General features: G+C 44.4%; 1 protein-coding gene and 1 long non-coding RNA gene across 2 annotated transcripts in view; one reads left to right on the top strand and one right to left on the bottom strand.

The window, feature by feature from the left end:
- The window catches only part of LOC307202487, a 235,113-nt gene that overhangs the window by 209,110 nt on the left and 6,166 nt on the right, over nt 1–19,837 (bottom strand). The window lies entirely within an intron of this gene.
- LOC307202404 (uncharacterized protein) overlaps nt 5,322–19,837 on the top strand; it is an 85,357-nt gene continuing 70,841 nt past the window's right edge. Inside the window, exons 1-10 of the mRNA XM_079952291.1 lie at nt 5,322–5,416; nt 6,385–6,550; nt 7,798–7,980; nt 8,518–8,670; nt 8,941–9,085; nt 10,250–10,408; nt 14,031–14,149; nt 14,836–15,084; nt 17,587–17,742; nt 18,732–18,916. Of these exons, the coding sequence (XP_079808417.1) occupies nt 5,328–5,416; nt 6,385–6,550; nt 7,798–7,980; nt 8,518–8,670; nt 8,941–9,085; nt 10,250–10,408; nt 14,031–14,149; nt 14,836–15,084; nt 17,587–17,742; nt 18,732–18,916 (1,604 nt within the window). The 5' untranslated portion in view covers nt 5,322–5,327. The remainder of the gene's footprint in view (nt 5,417–6,384; nt 6,551–7,797; nt 7,981–8,517; nt 8,671–8,940; nt 9,086–10,249; nt 10,409–14,030; nt 14,150–14,835; nt 15,085–17,586; nt 17,743–18,731; nt 18,917–19,837) is intronic.

Here is a 19,837-nt window from a genome sequence, read left to right as displayed (position 1 = left end):
AACAAGCAGTCCATCTCTTTTGTATCCTACAGTAAACATCTTCAACAAAATAGTCTCCCTTGTGCAATAGACAAATAATTCAAAACCAATATATTGCTTTGGTCTCTTTTAGGATTGTTTACGGTTAAATAAATTCAACCTGGCTTCAAAGCACTCTGAACAAAAAGCATGGTTTCGTATTTTCCTGTACTTTGTCCCTCCAATAGATAATAAAAGTGAGCCATATTTAGGTTGCCATATTTGAAAAAGTAAAAACCAGGAAACCCCAAAATTGTTGAGCGTTTTTAAGGAAACCGCCAAAATTGTTGAGCTTTTTAAAGGAAAACCCCAAAGTTATTGAGCTTTATTTAGACAAACCCCAAGTTGTTTAGCTTTTTAAAGTAAAAGCTACAAGAACTTTCGAGCTCTGGGGCTTTTTAAAAAGCATTTTGGGCACGATTTAACCCCTAGTAAATTTTCCAGGATGTTTGCCAGATTTCCAAAAAAATAATCCAGGATGCAATTTTGGGAGGTGAATTCTAGGACATGTCCTGGATAATCAGGACATATGGCAGCCCTACCATATTTCAACAGAAGCATCTTTTTTTTTTCAATGAGTCAAAGATTTCTGAACCAATTGGTCTGATTTGATCAGCTCAAGTTCAAAAGTGGGAAAGCGCTGGGTTCCTGACCCTCAAGCTTTGCAAAATGCTGTACGATCCCAGGGGTATTAAGTGTGTTCCTACCAAAGGCAGGCCTCTTCAGTAAACACCCTGCTCGCTTACAAAACGCCTCAGTGTTTGTGGAAAAGGAGCATTCAGGAGTGGTTTCCAAGAACAACAAAATTGCGGGTATGATCTGCAGCCAGCTCTGGATGAGGTCTGCTAAGAGTTTTCCATGTGCCCCCCCCTCCCACATTTTAAAATAAATAAATTAATGAATAAAAGAAGCCGACTCTTTGTGTAAGGTAGTAAAGGAAGACCTTCCTCTGCCTTAATCACTTCAGGAAGACTTTTAAAACACTTTCCTGTTTTTCGCTACTCCAACAGCACAAGCCTACAGAGTGGTCCCATCAGGGTAGGAACTGGGGGGCAGATGTCAAAGGCCCCATTCAGTAGAAGAAGCTGGTGGGCCCCCAAAATACAACAAGGCTGCCTTACCACAATTTTAAGTAAGTGAAATAATACCCACAGGCATCCAAGAAACCCCCTCCACCTTTAATGTGAATCAATCCCACTTCTGATTAATTTGTATGCACCCAATGGTGGGTCCCCTCTCCACTGTGAACTATCCATAGTGCTGACTCATGGACCAGCCCACCTAGATTATTGCCATACCCAATCAGAACACCCTTGGGGATCCCAGCTTGGAATGGGAGAGTTTCCAACCAAACACACATCTGGGCTTCCACCCCAAGCAGGGCCTGAGAAATCCTTCAAGAAACAAGGGAAAACCCAGTGTTGCCAAAAACTCTTTGACTTATGCTTCCAGTTTTGAAGAACACTGGTTCCAGTCTCCTTATGGCTTCACTCTTAAAAGCAACTGAAGATAACTGGGGCAATTGGTTCATTGATCGCTTGTACTTTCATAGAGGGACGCGGATGGCACTGTGGGTTAAACCACAGAGCCTAGGACTTGCCGATCAAAAGGTTGGCAGTTCGAATCCCCACGACGGGGTGAGCTCCCGTTGCTCAGTCCCTGCTCCTGCCAACCTAGCAGTTTGAAAGCACGTCAAAGGGCAAGTAGATAACTAGGTACCGCTCCAGCAGCAAGGTAAACGGCATTTCCATGCACTGCTCTGGTTCGCCAGAAGTGGCTTAGTCGTGTTGGCCACATGACCTGGAAGCTGTACGATGGCTCCCTCGGCCAATAAAGCAAGATGAGTGCCGCAACCCCAGAGTCAGTCACGACTGGACCTAATGGTCAGGAGTCCATTTACCTTTACCTTACTTTCATAGGTGTGGTTCTATGAAATCAAAGAGAATTGCTTGTAACTCATGTCTGAAGATTAGGGATGGGGAAGAAATTTGATTCAGTATGCATTTAAAGGTGAGATTATTTCCTTTGCAAAACAGTAAACGAACAGAAACACAGCCGTCATTCAAAATTCACACTTCTCAAAATTTCTGCAAGGCAATTCTGCAGCCAAGTAACGTGTACAAAAGTGCATATGCTGGGGGGCAATGCATATGTTAGTGAAAACAACTTACAAAAATGCATTATCATCCTGGCAAATGCTCTATTACATGAGAAGTATTTTAATAACAGCAACAAGCTGTGATTTGAGGAGTTGAAAGTCTTCTGTGATATCACGCTCCTTTGCTTGCACAGAGTCTTGCAAACAATTTGGTAAATTTCCTCCAAAATGAAGAAATTACACTAGCTTTCTAACGAAAGCACTCACACCTGACGTTTCAGTCACTTTATCAGGAGAATCTTTGATGAAGTCACATGTCATCTCTTTCTTCTACTCCACAATGAGATACTTTTTTCCTTTTATCTTATTTTGCACTTCCCCCAAGGATTCTCTTACATCTGGCAGCTGTAATTATAAATTATATTAATAGTCTATGCCTTTTAAACGTTTTTTTGGGTGAGTGGTTATTGGTTTGTTTCCTATTTTGTTTCATTTTGTAATTTGTGTTCTCATTTTGCATTTTTCTGTTGTGAACTGCCCTAAGATCTTCAGATGAAGGACAGTATACAAATAATAAACACAATTGTTGTTGTTTTGGAAGAATGCATTAAAAATGTGCATGTCGGGAGAAATTTGCCTTAAAATGCTGGTGAATTTTCACGAAAACACACACATCCCTGCTATGCAAGTGGAGGTGGAAATGCGAATATAAAATAAGACACAGAGAAACCAAAGCTTGACAGATTTGCCCATTCCCACTGAAATGGGAACTGAGAGCAAGCAATTTGACTGCACTTTGCTAACATCCTTGCCAGGACATCTGGGGTGGGTGGGAGGAAATTACACTTGAACAGAATTCCTTATACATATATATGTGCAACTCTAGATTCATTTTTCTGGTCTCATTTCCAACGCTGCCTCCGCTGCGTCACTTAGAAGCACTAGCATCTGGCAGTCAATAAATAGCAATCTTTGAAGGGAATAAGTGCTTCTGTTTAATATCAACCAATATCCTTTTTATCAGGAAACAAGCCAGAAGCACCTCTTCAATTAGTCCTTTCTTTCATCCCACGGCCTTCCCAATGTCAAATGCAAGTCTTTTAGATGGCCGCCTCCCTCCAGGGAGTAGCTGGGTGGATTGCAGGGTTTAGACTTTGGCTGGAATTACAGAGGTTCCACAGGCCGAGGAATAGGAAAAATAAATATTTAGGGTAGTAAGTAGGTTTCCCACCCACTCACCCCAATTATTTTTTATTAGTAAAATAGAATGATTAGAAGAATCTACTGTAAGGTGCCACCTTTAAAATCCCCTAAAGCATTAGGACTGAGAACAGAGACTGGGGGGGGGGGGGGTTTGCATTCAGCTTGTTGGGGTTTCTGTGGTTATGTTGGTTGCATATCTGGAAGGCCATATTCTAGTTCTTCAGTTCCTTTCCATGTGCAAAAGTATTTCAGGAAGAACCCCTCTTGCTTTGCTTGCTTCTTAGCTTTTTCCGCCTTTCATTTGTGGTACTGAGCTCCAGGTGGTAGTTATTTGACTGTCTACTTAGTTGCTTATTATTCAAAGGCATGTGGCTTTCAGTATAAATGTATAAGCATTAATACATTATGCCATCTTTTAATCATACAAAACACCTACCATTCACTATATACATTCCTGCATTGCAGGGGCTTAGACTGGATGACCCTTGGGGTCCCTTCCAACACAACAATTCTATTATTTATTTATTTTGCTGTTGTTGTTGTTGTTAATTTAATAGCCTGCCCTTCACCCCAAGGTTCTAGGATGAGCCACAACAATTTAAAATATGTTAAAAATTACAACAAATTACAATCACAAGATTAGGTGGAACATAGAAATATATATCCCAATATATACAATAGGAACACCACAACACAACCTCCTATAACTGGATGCATACTAATAGCAAAACAACATCTCGGTCTATCGAAAGCTATTCCCCTCCAACTCAGGCAAGATGAAAATCCATGCAAGATGGGGGAAATTCATAAGTCACCTTGGAGACCACTGTAAATAATTGAACTCCTTTGCAGGATTTGAATAACACTTGTAGTGTAACAAGAACTAGGGTTATATGGGATACTGAAAAAATGGGAGTGACTTAAAATATGCAGTGGAAAAGGACTAGAGATGGAACCCATGAAAGGGTGGGAGGAAGTCCAGAGATTCGGGTGAATCTTTGTTGTTGTTGTTTAGTCATTTAGTCGTGTCTGACTCTTCTTGACCTAATGGACCAGAGCATGCCAGGCACTCCTGTCTTCCACTACCTCCCGCAGTTTGGTCAAACTCATGTTGGTAACTTCAAGAACAGTGTCCAACCATCTCGTCCTCTGTCATCCCCTTCTCCTAGTGCCATCAATCTTTCCCAACATCAGGGTCTTTTCCAAGGAGACTTCTCTTCTCATGAGGTGACCAAAGTGTTGGAGCCTCAGCTTCAGGATCTGTCCTTCCAGTAACCACCCAGGGCTGATTTCCTTCAGAATGGATAGGTTTGATCTTCTTGCAGTCCATGGGACCCTCAAGAGTCTCCTCCAGCACCATAATTCTTTGTTTACTTACCTTTTTATTACTTAAGACTTTGAATGGAACCTTTAATTTGTAAAACCATATATATATATATATATATATATATATATATGGGACGCAGGTGGCACTGTGGGTTAAACCACAGAGCCTAGGACTTGCTGATCAGAAGGTCGGCGGTTTGAATCCCCGCAACGGGGTGAACTCCCGTTCCTCGGTCCCAGCTCCTGCCAACCTAGCAGTTCGAAAGCACATCAAAGTGCTAGTAGATAAATAGGTACCACTCCGGTGGGGAGGTAAATGGCGTTTCCATGCGCTGCTCTGGTTCTCCAGAAGCAGCTTAGTCATGCTGGTCACATGACCCGGAAGCTGTCTGCGGACAAACACCGGCTCCCATGGCCTATAGAGCGAGATGAGCGCCGTAACCCCAGAGTCGGTCACGACTGGACCTACCGTAATGGTCAGGGATCTCATATATATATATATATATATATATATATATATATATATATATATGAATGAATGAATGAAAATCCATGCCACCGTCTCCGGCAGAGATCCTGAAAGCTTTGGTGATGGTTTCGGAGCTGAAGACAACCAGTTCAGTTGATCAGACATGTGAAGCAGATTTCTGTCCTCCTTTCCTTCTAGTCTGCCAACCTGTTCATGGCATTGGTGTTTGAACTTCGGCTTCTCTCCACTGGTGCCTTGCTGAGCCTGTGGCAGGGATCTTCATCAAAGTGTCAAGGCAACTGGTAAGACAGCTTCAAAATGGCCGTTTGGTCTGGGTAGATTTGCCAGCTCTAAACTCCAAGAGCTTTTCTGCCCCTTTCACCCAGGCTGTCCGTCCCTGGTGCCCTCCAATTGACTACAACTCGTACCACCCCTGTGTATTTAGTATTTTGTGCTGCCTGAGGCAGTCACTTATCCATTGGCAAAAAGAAGTTCTAACAAGGGACACCGAACTGCATGTGATTTACATCAAGACCCTGGTGATCTTCCAGTGTTGGTGGATTGCAACTCCCATCAGCTCCAGTCCACATGACCAATGGCCAGGAGGGATGAGGCTTGCCCTCCAGATGTTTGTGGACTACACTAGGTTGCTGAAAATTGGCCTGAAAAATTATTCATCCACTCAACATGCAAGCTGTGAAGGAGTGGTTGAAGAACAGCAGCAGCAAGAGTTGTGACATTCTCAAGGAAGAACCATGATCATTCCGTGGGACCCACCCACCTTAGAGATTTCAGGAAGAAGATAACAGCCAATGGGGTTTGTTCAGCTAACTTTTATTCAGAGTAAACCCATTGGAATTAACTAACTTTTATTAGCTAACTTTTATTCAGAGTAAACCCATTGGAATTAAGGGTTGTGATGTTCTTAGGTCCATTAATCTCAATGTGTTTACTCTGATTAAAAGTTAATTGAATGCAACCCAATGTTTCTGCAACTAGCAGCAAAAACAGCTACTTCAAAACTATATGTTTATTTCCATCCTGGCTATGCTGTAGCTCAGTCGTAGAGCATCTGCAAAAGCTCCAGGTTCAATCCCTGGTATCTCCAAGTAGGGCTGGTAGAAACGCTTGCATGAAACCCTGGAGAGTTGCTGCCAGTCTGTGTGGGCAGTACTGATCTAGATAGACCAATGGTGGGGACTCCTAAGGCAACTTTCTACGTTCCTCTTGTGTCAAATCAGATGTGCTTTTCTTTTTGGGTTCCTTACAGGCAACCTCTAGTGGACGCACTCCCCTCCTGTGCCACCGAAGCCTGTGTGGTCCTGATGAAAGAGATGATCGTCTCTGAAGAAGTAGATGAGGACAAGATGGAATCATTCCTTTGGTCCCTCTCCTTCATCCCTGAGCCTACTGCAGGCATGATTGATGCTCTGGCTGTAAGCACGGAAGTGAAATTTAGCTGAGTCACATTGGATAGCTCACTCTGTAGAGCATGAGACTCTTAATCCCAGGGTTGCAGGTTTGAGCCCTACTTTGGGTGAAAGATTCCTGCATTGCAGGGGATTTGACTCGATGACCCTTGTGACCCCTTTCCAACTCTACAATTCTGTAATTCTATGAATCATCCCTATTTTTGTAGAAGCACCGTATGCATATGTATGGAATGGGACATACACCCTTGGCTATGGTCTTGGAATTGGGGTGGATAACTGAAGATAGGGATGGGGAAGAAATATAGTTATGTTTGCATTTAAAGGTGGACTGATTCAATTCACACTTGGCTGGAGTTCTGAAGAGCAGCGCTTCACCCTGCAACATTTTGTTGCAGTTCCCATTGGTTGGTTGTCATTATGGATTGTCACAGATGTGCATGGCACCTTATACAAGGTGCAAGTGTAGGGATGGGGAAGAAACCAAATCCACCTTCACATTTAAAGGTGAACCTCCCTGATTTGCACATTCTGAAACAATATGCAAACCAAAACGAAGCCATCTTTTGAAATTCATATTTCTCCAAATTTTGAAGTGCGTTTCTCCAGCTATATCCTATCTTCAGAAATGCATATCCTTGTGCAAGGTGTGCACAGAAATGCACACATTAGTGAAAGCAGCATACAACAAAGGATTGTATTGGGGGCAGCGTTTTGCAAAAATGTGTACATTAGAGGCAAAATCCCATGCAAAAGTTGTGTATATTATGAGAAATTTGCACTAAAACATTGATGAATTTCCATGAGAATTTTTTTTAGCGTACAAACTGCTGTGGAAATGTGGGGAACTGAACTCTCAATCTTTGAAAAATGAGAAGTGGAGAGAAAACCAAAAAGGACAGCTTCAGCCATGTAGTCTGGCTGATGTGCGATGGGTCTGTAGGTTCTCACTCCCAATTACTTAACAGCAATAACAGATTCAGCTGCTGAGATGAAGACAGATCTGGGGAGAAAACAGGAGTGGATATTTGTGTGATGGGACAGTGGACTGAGTCCTTCTTCCACAATGAAATTCTTGAGCTAGGTGTGAAGCACCATCTTCCTTCATTCTACGTTGTTCCCTGAGCCATTATTTCATATCTGGATCCAGTCGGTGGACCTTGAGTTTCGAATTAAAGTAGATTTCACAAGCCTGAAGTCTGCCCATCCCTGATTTACTGTAATCACAAACCTGTGTTTATGCGTATTTCCAGCCTATGCTACAGTCACCACGAAGGAGACAGAGTGCCTTTTTAGGAATAACTGCCCTGGTAAATCACTTCTGTTCCACGAGAAATGACTGTGACCATGAGCCTGCCGTTGGGGGCATTATGAGGATTCTGGAGGGACACCTGGGAAGAAAATGTACCTTGCATGAGTCAGTAGGTATCAGCCAGGTAGGTGGTTCCAAGGCAACTTGAAAGATCAACTTCTGTTTTCACTATATCAGCACTATATCACTATATCACCTATTGAAAATAGATGAATATTCAGATTTTGAAGTTCAGTTTTGGATCGCAGCCATGATAAGCCATCGCCTCCTACAGGGCTCATGTTCTTCCTTCTTACGCTCATCCTCCAGCATCTCTGTCCCAAGGACTTTCAATGTTTCCCCTTGCATTCTTAACTGTTGCTTGCAGCGTCATCCAAACCCAACAAACTCTGGTTAATTTTAACTATGGTTTGTTGGAAAGAAGCCAACTTCAAACCATGGTTTATGAAGCTGGCTTGTTTCAATAAACTGTAGCCAAGATTATACACAGCTTAGGGTTCAGGTGTACAGTTAAACTGCAGCTAATTGAAATGGGGGAACCCATGGTTTACCATAACAGTTTTAGCTGTGCAATGCTCTGATCTGCTTAGGGAGAGAGAGGGCGATATAAATGATTTTTTAAAAGAAGGCACTTTATTTCAACTTCATTTTGAATTTTCAGGTGGAACTAATTTTAAAAGCAATTGGAAATGCAGGACTTGCAGCAGCATGTCTTGTGCCCATCCTGAGTTCCTGTGCGATGCTGAAAAGCAACCCTACAGAAATCCGACTGGCTGCCATAGAGGCCTTCCGACGTGTTCCTTGTGCAGCCAACGTAGGTGGTGTGCAGTTGGCTTTCCTATGCTATTTTTGGCCTCTGTATCATGGTAAAATAAGATGTACGCAATGTGTCTGAGACCAGGTTGGGGCAGCAAGTCAAGAGGGATGGTGATAGGCGGGTCCTAAAACGCACACATCTCAGGTGTCAACGGCCTAAGGTAAAGAGGTTCATCTTCAGCATTCACCAAACTTAGGGGCTGCCACAGAGAAGGCCCTTTCCCAGAGGAACTGAACTGTTTCTTTTGCTTCCTTCCTTCCTTTTTAGCATTCTACATTAGTCCGTCTGTATCAAGCCTACAATGAGGATGTAGAAATAAGAATAGCTTCTTATCTCATGGCCATGAAATGTCCAAGTGAAGAATTATTTCACCAAGTTAAATGGACTTTGCAGGAGGAGAAATCCAGCCAAGGTAAGGTGCAACCATTGAAATATTGAGCCTCAGCCTGGTCACAGCTACCCTAGGGAATTCTGAGAAGGGTTTTTCTTGTGTACTTTATTAAAATGAGGTGCAATTCAGGTGAGGGGTCCTGTCTATTTCCCCCCTAGCTTCTTGTACTGACTCTCTCCTTGCTGGCCCAGAGTTGTAGCAACATGGAACTACAGTGGTACCTTGGTTCCTGAATGGTTGGCTCCAAAACAAATCAGCTCCTGAATGCCGCAAACCCAGAAGTAAGTGTTCCGGTTTGCGAACCTTTTCCGGAAGCCGAACATCCAACGCGGTTTCCGTGGCTTCTGACTGAGTGCAGGAAGCTCCTGCAGCCAATCAGAAACCGCACCTTGATTTTCAAACAGTTTCGGGAGTCGAACGGACTCCCGGAATGGATTAAGTTCAAGAACCAAGGTACCACTGTACATAATTAAATGAATTAGCAATGCTTCAACAGAAGCGGGATGGCAGAGAGGGTAAGCTCTGGGTGTGCAAGATCAGATGGAAGAGGTGAAAAAAATGACAGAGGCCCAGATGGCTTCATGCATCCAGTAATCCACTGAACACAACAACTCGTACTGCTGGCCCCTGAACTCCAGGTTGATGGTGAAGTTCAGATCTTGATTGCTACATCTAATAGAAAACTCAGGTGGTGAGTACTAATAGATATGTGGTCCGGCTGGAACTAATAAGGAACAAAATGAAGGTATAGGCGTGTCCAGAGTAACTCTGAGGTTTGCAAAAGTAATAAAAAATTAAAAATAGCCCACCCCTGGGTGGCGGGGGAAGCAGCAGCCCAATGAGGGCTGAGCATGCCCAGTAGCCATTGAATGTTGAGAGGCACTTGGAAAAGAAAAATGGAAAGAGGGAGAGGATGATGTGGCCTCCTTGGAGGAGGGTGAAGTGGAGAGGGAAAGGCCATAGCTCAGTGGGCCAGGCATCTGCTTTTGCATGCAGAAGGTTGCGGGTTCAATGCAATACTAATGGTAATGGATGGAACAATGGTAGGATTCAATCTAATGATTCAGCAGCTTCCTGGTTTCCTAACTCTTATTAGGATCTGAGAACACATTGCAGGTTTTGCTTATGTCTTCCCAAACCCCACCTGTTCTTTAGGTTTACACCTGTCTCTTATTTGATTTTAAGTGGGTTCGTTTGTCTGGCGTCACCTCTCTGAACTTCTGGAAACAGAAGACCCACTGAAGCAACATCTTAAAAATTCCCTTCCGAATGACATCATTGACAAAGAATTTGAGGGGGAGACATGGAAGTTTTCTTCATATTCAGATGTTACCTTCCACTCAGGTAGGTTTTTAAACATCTGTACCTTATGGACTTCACAAGGAATGAGTGATCAATGACTCCTTCAATTTTAACTTTATAGATCAGACCACAAGCATTTGAATGAACGATAATCCCCAGATCCTCTCATTTTGAAAAATAGTAGGTTTCTAGCATTTATAGAACCTAAGATATAGGGCAAAATGTACAGATACTATTATTCTCATTTCTAAATTTAATTTAATTCATTCATTTATTTAACTCATGCATTCATTTATTTATGAGTATTGATAAACCCATTCATATTTTTAAAACATTTCCAAGCAGTGTACAATGTTGTTGTTCTTAATGGTACAACCTAAAAGCATATAAAACAGGAATTTGCAGATACAAATACATCAAATAGGATCAGGGAAAGCCTGGACAAAAAGATATTTGTGAGAAATCATCCTCTTTTTTTTACTTTAACCCCTCCCCACAAAAAAATAATAATCTGTGAATGCCCACTGTTATAGATCAGCGCAGTATATTCTTAGATCAAACATAAGGGCACAACACTATACATTTAAATAAGTGGTATACCACTTCAAGGGACGCAGGTGGCGCTGTGGGTTAAAGCCTCAGCGCCTAGGACTTGCCGATTGAAAAGTCGGCGGTTCGAATCCCTGCGGCGGGGTGCGCTCCCGCTGCTCGGTCCCAGCGCCTGCCAACCTAGCAGTTCGAAAGCACCTCCGGGTGCAAGTAGATAAATAGGGACCGCTTACCAGCGGGAAGGTAAACGGCGTTTCCGTGTGCGGCTCTGGCTCGCCAGAGCAGTGATGTCACGCTGGCCACGTGACCCGGAAGTGTCTCCGGACAGCGCTGGCCCCTGGCCTCTTAAGTGAGATGGGCGCACAACCCCAGAGTCTGTCAAGACTGGCCCGTACGGGCAGGGGTACCTTTACCTTTTACCACTTCAAACAGTCATAGCTTCCCCCACCCCAAAGATTTGGCTTCTTTTCCCCCTTTCAGTGAAGTAACCAGAGGCTTCCCAGAGTTCTGCAATATAGACATGTCTACTCTGCTCCTCATTAGGTATCAAGTGCAACTACCAGCACTTTCAGTTCCTGACAGAAAGCAACTCTGTCCTTTTGGTCTCGGCTCAATCTGTGTGTTGTTGTTTTTTTCAATGTGGCTTCTTATTCGAAGCCTCTGCTCACACATAAACCTATATTAGCCCTCTCTACAGGCTGGGAGGATGGAGGGGGGAAGTAATCCTCCTTCCCCAAAGGGGGATTACTTTCTTCCTCCTCAAAAAGCGCTCTTTTCCCAGAAGGGTCTCCAGCCATTAGCTCCTATGGCAACAAATGGCCTGTACTTGGCCAGCTCTTATGAGTAACAAAGCCAGATTTGTTTGGCAGATTTGATCACTTAAGCAAGTTCTTTTGTTGGCCAACAACCTCATCACTGAGCTGAACAGTTCAGCTCAACCCCCAGACCCATTAGGATACAAAATAAATCCCTCCACAATGAAAACAATTCTAGTGCCTCCAGGCTGTGCCCCTCAACAGCCCATAGCTGTCAACGTTTCCCTTTTTTTAAGGGAAATTCTCTTATTCCGAATAGGATTCCGTCCATGAAAAGGGAAAAGTTAACAGCTATGCAACAGCCCCACCCCAAACCCTAATTGACTGCAAGGCTGGAATGTGTCCTGGAAGAAGCTGACAGGTGAGACAGAGCTGCTTCGCTGGCTCCCTGGCAGGTGAGTCCCTTCTGCCTACCAGGAGGGGAAGGGGCAAAGCAGTGGAGAGATCAGTGTGTTGCAGGTGCACTGGTGAAGCCGAACCAGTGCTCCCTGTCTCTCTCCCAGTAAACAACAGTGACCCACCTGCCAATTCTTGCTTCTGGATCTATGTAGAAAACCTCTGGCTTTCCCTGTACAAAGTGTTGTGGAAATCAAACCATAAGACAATTTTTATTTTTATTTTTTGGCATCACATGCCTGAAGCTCCTCTTTATTCAAAAGTGCACCAGGGAGAGGTCCCTTACCACATTTGTGACAAGGAGTCTTCTGAGCATGAAACAAAGTGTATAATATTTGATTCAGGTAGGTAACCGTGTTGGTCTGACACAGTTGAAATAAATAAAAAAATTTGTCCAGTAGCACCTTAGACACCAGTTAGGTTTGTTCTGGGTATATGTTTTCGTGTGCATGCACACTTCTTCAGATACACTGAAACAGAAGTCACCAGACCCTTATATATATAGTGGGAGGGTGGGGTGGGGTTTTCTCAGAAGGGTAGTAGGAGATGGGTGATGGCTCAATGGGTATGGTAAACCTGTTGACGACTGTTAACGACTGCAATTAGTCCTACATGAAAAAGCAAGGGATAGTATGCAGATGACCAAAAATAGCTTTAGCATATGCAATGAGACAAGAATCCAATATCTCTAGTCAGACCAGGTCTCTCCATAGTTTTCAGTTTAGTAAAGGTAAAGGGACCCCTGACTATTAGGTTCAGTTGCGGACAACTCTGGGGTTGCGGCGCTCATCTTGCTTTATTGGCTGAGAGAGCCGGCATACAGCTTCCAGGTCATGTGGCCAGCATGACTAAGCCGTTTCTGGTGAACCAGAGCAGTGCACGGAAATGCCATTTATCTTCCCGCCAGGGCGGTACCTATTTATCTACTTGCACTTTGATGTGCTTTTGAACTGCTAGGTTGGCAGGAGCTGGGACTGAGCAATGGGAGCTCACCCTGTTGCGGGGATTCGAACCGCCGACCTTCTGATTGGCAAGTCCTAGGCTCTGTAGTTTAGACTACAGTGCCACCCGCGTTAGTAGTAAGTTGTAATTCAGCAACTTCTCTTTCAAGTCTATTTCTGAGATTCTTTTGTAATAAGACAGCTGCTTTGAGATCCTGTGTTGAATGTCCTGGGAGACTGTTCTCCTACTGGCTTCTCTGTTTTGTGATTCCTGATGTCAGATTTGTGTCCATTTATCCTTTGGCGTAGGGTTTGGCCTGTTTGTCCAATAGAGAGAGCTGAAGGGCACTGCTGGCCCTTCTTCATATCTGAAGAAGTGTGCGTGCACACAAAAGCTTATACCAAGAACAAACTTAGTTGGTCTCTAAGTTGCTACTGGACAATTTTATTTTATTTTCGTATAATATTTGTACAGTAAATGTCACACAGAAAACAATTATTAACTACCTCAAACATAGTGAAAAAGTACAAAAAGCTCAAAGCAATATTTCAGCAGGTTAACTGGAATAGTTATTTTGCCCCAAGATTTAGCTCACATAGCATTTATTCTGCTTTACTGGCAGACTGTGGTTACACATGTTAGAACATTTTTGCACAACTTCGTTTTTGTGGCTAGAGCAGCACCTGAATAATAGAATAATAGATGTGTAGAGTTGGAAGAGACCCCAAGGGTCATGTAGTCCCAGCCCCCTGCAATGCACGAATCTTTCACCCAACTTGGGGCTCAAACCCACAACCTTGAGATTTAGAGTCTCATGCTCTACCGACTGAGCTATCCCAAGCCAGCAAATGAAGAAAAGAAAAGGCACTCTGCAGCCTTGTCCATAGGTACAGCCAACTACCTCAACCAAACTGTGACAAAACTTTTGACTGACCAGGTATCTTGACAATTTCACTTTGCAGCAGCTGCAAGCACAAACATCGAGGCCCAGCTCATCTTTTCACCAGCGTCTTTCATCCCACGCTCAATAGCAATGAATTTGACCATCCACGCACTGGGACGGGCTATCAATCTCCTGGAGGCAAGTTCCCCTCCGAAACATACTGTTAGCTAAATTATGTGGGCAGTTTGCATGAATAGGATTTGTTTATAGTTTGTTTTTATTGACAGATTGAAATGTTCACAATTTGCACTTCCATAAAATATATCCGAATATAAATAAAACCAGACAATTATACATAAATCAGAATTTAAAACATTAGCAAATAAGTGGTTGGTCAAAAAAGAAAATTCATCTGTTTAAACATCTCCATTTTCCCTCCTCCCCACCATCCAATGCTGCTGTGATGGCCCAGCAGCTGTGAGAGCTCAGTTTGTAATCCCAGTGTAATTTGTAGCACCATCTGCTGTTGGCCACATGAACTGCAGCATGACAACACCCTTAGGAAAATATGTACAGGCAGTGACCATTTTGCATGTGTTCAATTGATGTGGGACCACTGATGCATGGTTCATTTTGGACCCAGAAGAGGGCGTAACAGGGGCAGGACATAACGGGGTGTAACATGGCAGGGCGGTCTTATGCACACTCCACCGATGCATGCAAATGCCCAGAATGCAACCCCCACACAAAAAGGGAGTTGCCTGTATTAGGAGAGAAATAATTGGACCAGGATCACCCAGTAAGCTATCCTGCATTTCCTTTTGTGCTAATGTGCAGGGATGTTCTTATCAATGGCCTTCTAAATACCGTCTGTCGTTTCTTAGATTGCCATACGGTTAGGGAACATGGAAGATATTGTGCAAAAGTTATTTGGCCTCCATCCAGCTGAAGATGCCAAAGGGAGATTCCACAAAGCAGAACCTCCCATTGAGACGGGACGTAAGGCTTCTCTGAATAAGCCAACATTTGAGAGAAATGACCCATCGTCTAAAGAAAGAAAGCCCAGCGCAAGGAAGGAGAAGCAGAAGTGCCCAAGTGGGCAGTACAATAAGATGAGTGAGTTCGCCAAAAAGGTAACTTAATATGTGGAATCCATAGTGTTCTATTGTGAGTGCTAACCTCAGTAGAAACAATGATACCTCGGACAGCTCCACACAAGATTCAAACTGAACATATTCTAAGTTCAAATATTGCTTCAGCGTCAGACATTCTCAGGCTGAGCCTTAAATAAAGGCTGCAGTTCTGTGTTCTTGGCTAGATCCATTTTTGTGGAGAGGAAGCTCTTCATTTAAAGGGGTCCAGTCTGGTGTAGCAACTGTTTGTTCGGACAGAGCGAGAGAGATTCTGGTTGCACTCAGGCTTTTTGAGCTGGAGTCCTCTGAGTCAGAGGAAGGCAAGACAGCACAATGTTCCATAGTGTTTTATTGCAAATTCTAACGTCATTGGAAATGGGGGCACCTTGGACAGCTCCTTTGACAGTTCGGGCTGAATACATTCATAGAATCATAGAAGTGGAGAGTTGAAAGGGACCCCAAGGGTCATCTAGTCCAACTCCCTGAAATGCAGGAATCTTTGCTAAAATATCCATAACAGATGGCCATCCAACCTCTGCCTAGAGACCTCCAAGAATGAAAAGTCTACCACCTTCCAAGGGAGTCCGTTCCAATGTCAAACAGCTCTTCCTGTCAGCAAGTCCTTGCTGATGTTGAGTCAGAATCTCCTTTCTTGCAACTTGAATCCATTTGTTAGAGTCCTACCCTCCAGAGCAGGAGAAAACAAGCTTGTTCCATCTTCCATGGGACAGCCCTTTAGATATTTCAGGATGGCTATCATATCTCCTCTCAATCTCCTCTTTTCCAGGATAAATGTACCCAACTCCCTCAACCATTTCTCATAAGGCTTGGTTCCATCTTGGTCGTCCTCCTCTGCACACATTCCAGCTTGTCCATATGCTTTTTAAATTATGATGCCCAGAAATGGACACAGTGCTTGAGATGGGGTCTGAATAGAGTGGTAGTATTAATAATAATAATAATAATAATTTATTATTTATACCCCGCCCATCTGGCTGGGCCTCCCTAGCCACTCTGGGCGGCTTCCATAAAAACCAAAAATACAGTAAAATATCACACGTTAAAAACTTCCCTAAACAGGGCTGCCTTAAGATGTCTTCTGAATGTCAGGTAGTTGTTTATCACTTTGACATCTGCTGGAAGGGCATTCCACAGGGCGGGCGCCACTACCGAGAAGGCCCTCTGCCTGGTTCCCTGTAGCTTTGCTTCTCGCAATGAGGGAACCTCAGCATCCGGGCAGAATGATGGGGGTGGAGACGCTCCTTCAGGTATACTGGACCGAGGCCGTTTAGGGCTTTAAAGGTCAGCACCAACACTTTGAATTGTGCTCGGAAACGTACTGGGAGCCAATGTAGGTCTTTCAAGACCGGTGTTATGTGGTCTCAGCGGCCGCCCCCAGTCACCAGTCTAGCTGCCGCATTCTGGATTAGTTGTAGTTTCTGGGTCACCTTCAAAGGTAGCCCCACGTAGAGCGCATTGCAGTAGTCCAAGCGGGAGATAACCATTACTTCCCTTGATCTGGACACTATACTTCTGTTGATGCAGCCTAGAACAGCATTACCTTTTTTTCCTCTGCTGCATCACACTGTTGACTCATGTTAAGCTTGCGCTCTGCTGAGACCCCTAGATCCTTTTCACATGTACTACTGGCAAGCGAGGCGTCCCCCATCTTAATTTTGTGCTGCTGGTTATTCCTGTCTAAGTACAGAACCTTACATTGAAATTCATTTTGTTAGCTTGGGTCTAGTTCTCCAATCTGTTAAGGTCATCTTGAATCCCGATTCTGTCTTCTGCAGCATTAGCTACCCTTCCCAGTTTGGTGTCCTCTGTAAATTTGATGAGCAGCCCCTCAATTCCTTCATCTGAGTCATTTATAAAGACATTGAATAACAACAGGCCCAGAACAGAACCTTGTGGCATCTCACTTGTCACCTTTTTTGAGGATGACAAGGAACCATTAGTGAGCACTTTTGGGGGTTGATTAGACGTTATGGGAGTATGCTTCAGATATTGCTTCAGCAACACTCCTTCTCACTCTGAGCCTTCTTAGCTTTGTCTCCAGGGCTTGTTCTGCCCTTGTGGAGAGGAAATTCTTCATATTAAAGGCCACAGCCTGATTTAGCAGTTGTTTACTCTGAGAAAACACAGGAGACTCTGGTTGTAGGCCTTCTGAGCTGGAGTACTCTGAGTCATTCTTGGACTGAGGCAATACAGGTAGCAGGGGCTCTTCCTGAGTAACCACAGTTTCCTAACTGGTGTGTTTTTAGCTTATTCTTTATTTCCAGTTCCTTACTCCCTCCTGATAGTTGCCTTTGGCTCATCCCTGACACGGAGTCCTTATTCTGAGATCTCTGGCACTTTGCATACGCATTATTATCCCTTTTTTAACAATAGATCACTTTGGGGGTTTGTTTCAGAATTACTTTCTACCACTATTTGATGTAGCTGTTTCACACGCACCCCTCCCCCTCTCTCCCTCCTTTCTCTTTCCTTCTGCATCAGTTCACCAAAAGGATGGGAAAGAAGAAGAAACCAAAATGTAGTCTGAGCATAAAAGTCTTTGGGAATGAGCTTGCTGTTTTGGACTGCGGGGATCTGAGAAGTCAAGCAAAACTCTATTACCTGAACCTTGTGGAACTAGTGGTAAAACTGCTAAAGGTAAGGGAATTGTAAATGGTCGGAGCAGGCCAGCGGGGCCTGGTGCTTTCATTGATGTTTGACTCCAGCTCCATCCAGCATAGCCTATGCACAGAGACCAGAGGCACCATTTTCTGAAGCGCATTGAGGCAGCCCAATGTCACATTGTGCAACATTGCAATGTTGCACACATGGTGTCACAAAATGTCCTGATGTTGCTCCAACAATTGGGAGACAAGGCCCCCTAAAAAATACCTACTGGGGGGGCCCACAGTGCCTCAGCCCCCTGGAACCAGTGCTTCTGTCAGAGATGGTAGGCGTTGAAGCCCGATAACAACTGGAGGGCAAGAGGTTTTGCGAACCTGGGTTTGAGTGTCCATACTGGAAACAGGAAAGCCCAGATTTGAATCCCCACTCAGCTTTGACGTTCAGTGGAACTGAGCCAGTCATGCTCTCTGTCTACCCTACCTCACAGGATAGTTTTAAAAACACAGTGAGAGGAGGGACAGGGCACTGGACTTGATGGTCTTTTGGTGGGGAGGGGCTTTTTAAATTATGTTAGAATGTAGTGAACCCACCTTGCTTCATTTGGGAACCTACCTGCCATTTTGCTGTGTGGGTCCTGGACATCTGCCCCCATATCCTGCTCTGATAGCACCACTAGTTGAAGAGCCATGCTGCATTGAAGGAAAGGTGAGCAATAAACGTCTATGTCAGGCATAGGCAAACTCGGCCCTCCAGATGTTTTGGGAATACAACTCCCATCATCCCTGACCACTGGTCCTGTTAGCTAGGGATGATGGGAGTTGTAGTCCCAAAACATCTGGAGGGCTGAGTTTGCCTATGCCTGGTCTATGTAACTATAGTCCTGTAGGGCCCAAAGCATTCGTTGGCTTGTTCTTGTACGGTGCCAGCACCGTCGATGGTAATTGTGCCAACAAACAAGTGCTTAGCCATCATGGATATTATTGCACTACCATTTTATGTTTTTATGTAACCATTTCCAACAGGGTCAAGAAGTCCAGTTCAATAAGAGGTTGAGTTTGGCCACAGAGGAACTGCTGTTCCCAGCAATCTCGGGTTTGCCCGTCCTCCTGGCTTTAAATGCCTCAGCAGCAGTCAGTGCAGCAATCCAAGGCAATATGGACTTTAGACAACGGAGCAATTTTTTCGTCAATGGCTATATCAAGCCAAGGTATACACCTGCCTTTAAAGCGCTCTCTCTCTCTCTCTCCCTCTCTCCCTCCCTCCCTCCCTCCCTCCCTCCCTCCCTCCCTCCCTCTCTCTTTTTGCAAGGAGCTTTTGAAGCAGACTCATGAGCAAGCTCTGCAAAAGGCTAGGGAACCACTTTGATTTCCTCTGTCTTGATGCCAGGAGTGGGTTTCAGGAGCAGGCAGCCTTAATGCAAACAGCATCAAAGAAACAAAACAGCTCAGGAGGCCAGGCCTCATGAGCAAAGCGACTCATCCCCTAGGGTAGATCTCACCCCTGTAAGTACAGACTGAAGGCCCCCACCTCCCCACATTTCCCTAAGTCTCCTCCTGCAGGTCCCTCTCAAGCAATCTGAGATTCCGTCGCCATGTCTGTCTCTGCTCCTCCCTCTTCATGTCTTTTCTGGTCCTGGGAGATGAGGGGGGAGGGTAGCTCGTCACAGCAGGAGAGCAAGACCCCCTGGCTTCTTCAGTGTCCTGCCTTATCACTGCCTCTTGGCCTTCTTCCTCTCCAGCCTCTGCTTCCACCTCTGATTCTGGACTGCTTTCTGCCACAGCCTCTTCCTGCTCACTAAACCCTGTTACATCTTCTGCTTCCAACACCTCCTCCTCCCAGTCTGCTCCCTCTTCTCCCTCTGACCATTCATCGTCATCCCACCACCAATCCCCTGGCTCCCAGCCTTTTTCCTTCGGGGGTTCCCTTCGGGTTTCCCTAGCTGGTGCCTCTCACCACTCCTCTGCCTCCAGTCAGTCCCTGACACTTGATTTTACCTGTTGATATACATGGCTGTCTTTGGTAATGTCCAGAGGCAGAATTTGGTAGTAGTAGTAGTAGTAGTAGTAGTAGTAATATTTTATTTATATCCCGCTCTCCCCAGCCGAAGCCGGGCTCAGAGACGCTAACA

The sequence above is a fragment of the Podarcis cretensis genome, assembly GCF_951804945.1.
Source record: "Podarcis cretensis genome assembly, chromosome: 14".
Classification (NCBI taxonomy): Eukaryota; Metazoa; Chordata; class Lepidosauria; order Squamata; family Lacertidae; genus Podarcis; species Podarcis cretensis.
The sequence above is the reverse complement of the archived record's forward strand: the minus strand, read 5'-3'. Positions and strand labels throughout refer to the sequence as shown.